Source organism: Myotis davidii, unplaced genomic scaffold, assembly GCF_000327345.1.
Source record: "Myotis davidii unplaced genomic scaffold, ASM32734v1 scaffold726, whole genome shotgun sequence".
NCBI lineage: Eukaryota > Metazoa > Chordata > Mammalia > Chiroptera > Vespertilionidae > Myotis > Myotis davidii.
Genome location: NW_006297808.1, coordinates 111,316 through 113,057, shown reverse-complemented (window position 1 = coordinate 113,057; position 1,742 = coordinate 111,316). Strand labels below are relative to the sequence as shown.

Below are 1,742 nucleotides of genomic sequence, written 5' to 3'. Positions count from 1 at the left end.
TGTGCCCTCTGCCCTGCCCCTCCCTCCCACCCACGGGTGGACCAGACCCAGACACAGCTGGAGCACGCGCGCATTGGGGAGCTGGAGCAGAGCCTACTGCTGGAGAAGGCGCAGGCCGAGCGCCTGCTCCGAGAATTAGCCGACAACAGGGTAACACGCCTGCCGCCTCCGCCCGCCAGCGCCCTGCCCCTGGCGCCCCGAGCCTCCTCTGTTTGATTATTTTCTCTGTCCTCGGCTGCTGTCCTCATTGTTTCTTCCCTTTTGTGCCCTTTCTAGGAGGGAAGTGGTGACACGGATGCCTATTGGGGAGGAGGGGGCTTGGCTCTCTGGGACTGTGCTCCCCAGCCGGTCCCATTGGCCGGGAATGTCCTGTGAGACCCTCCGCGCCCTCCCTCCCATGCATTGCCATGACAAGGCTCGGTCAGGTTCAGAAATCAGGGGCCTCTTGGGACAGGTCTGCCTTCTGAGGGCAGTCATGGAGACAACCTATCCATGCCTCCCTTCTCCCAGCTGGGAAGGTGGAGGTTGGGGGACTTTAGATCCAGTTAGTCTAGTCTGGAAGGTCTTAAATGTGGTGCTAGGAGGGGCCCCCTGAAGGACCTGGGGCTGGGGGAGGAGGGAGTGCTCCTAGGTTAGGGAAAGCTCTGTTTGGGGGTGGTTCCCCCCAAGTCCCAGGGCCTGGTTCCAAGTCTAGGCTCCAGGCCTAGCTGACACCTCCACAGCCCATGCATGTCTTGGGACTGGCCCCCGTGCAGGTACACACATCCAAACAGTGACAGTGCAGCCACTGTTCTCCTGGCGACAGTGCTAACAGCCAGCGAGCAGTGATTGGGGCGTAAACAGCATGGGTGTGGGGTGAGCAGTGGTCAGTCTCTGCATGTTGGCCTCAGCACCAGGGAGTGTGTGCATGCGGGGGTACCTGGGGGACACAGAGGGCACTGCACACTAAGTGTTGCCCGGTGACCGTGTGCTTGTGCAGTACACACGCGCGTGCACAGAGGCTACTGGCAGAAACTGACCCAGTCACAGTTGATAGGCTGCAGCCCTCCACACCCAGGCACCCCAACCTGATTGAAAGAAACAAAACCAGGTTCATTGAACTAAAGGTCAGCTTCAGAAACAAAAATGTTTAAGCTTGTAACGGATTTAAAACGCTTAAATATTTTTGTTTCCAAATCTGTGACCATTGACACGATCAAAGTGGAACCTCGGGAGGGTGGAACCTCTGATCTCGGAGTTTTCCCTCAGGAGGCAGGTCTGGGAGCATTAATTTTGTTCTGCTTTAGGCATTCGACCGGCCCTTCTTTGGCCACCCCCTGCAGAGAGCCCCTGAGTCCACCCATTCCAGCTGGGGGAGTTGCAAACTTCCCTGTCGCCTCTGCCCTTTAAACTGAAAGAAAGCCATAACCTCGAATAAGTGGGGTTTTTAACCACCAATTTGCCCCACTCCTGGTGCAGTGGGGACAGTTGACTCCCTGAATCTTTGGGGTACAAGTCAGGGGCCTCTTTCTGGGAGGTGTGGTGGGCAAGGCCGTGAGAAAAGCCAGCACTTGGGTAGGAGGGGACGCCCTTCCCTTCTCACGACCTTACCCCTCGGGGATTGGGGCCCTTGCGTGGTGAGGAAGCCCCCGCACCCCTGCGGATCCCCCCTCGCTCTCCAGCCGGCCTGCTCACCGTCTCCCTCTCTCCCGGCAGCTGACCACGGTGGCTGAGAAGTCGCGGGTGCTGCAGCTGGAGGAGGA

General features: G+C 58.7%; 1 protein-coding gene across 1 annotated transcript in view; it reads left to right on the top strand.

The window, feature by feature from the left end:
• CLIP2 (CAP-Gly domain containing linker protein 2) overlaps positions 1–1,742 on the top strand; it is a 68,979-nt gene that overhangs the window by 50,276 nt on the left and 16,961 nt on the right. Inside the window, exons 9-10 of the mRNA XM_006773411.2 lie at positions 46–150; positions 1,696–1,740. Of these exons, the coding sequence (XP_006773474.1) occupies positions 46–150; positions 1,696–1,740 (150 nt within the window). The remainder of the gene's footprint in view (positions 1–45; positions 151–1,695; positions 1,741–1,742) is intronic.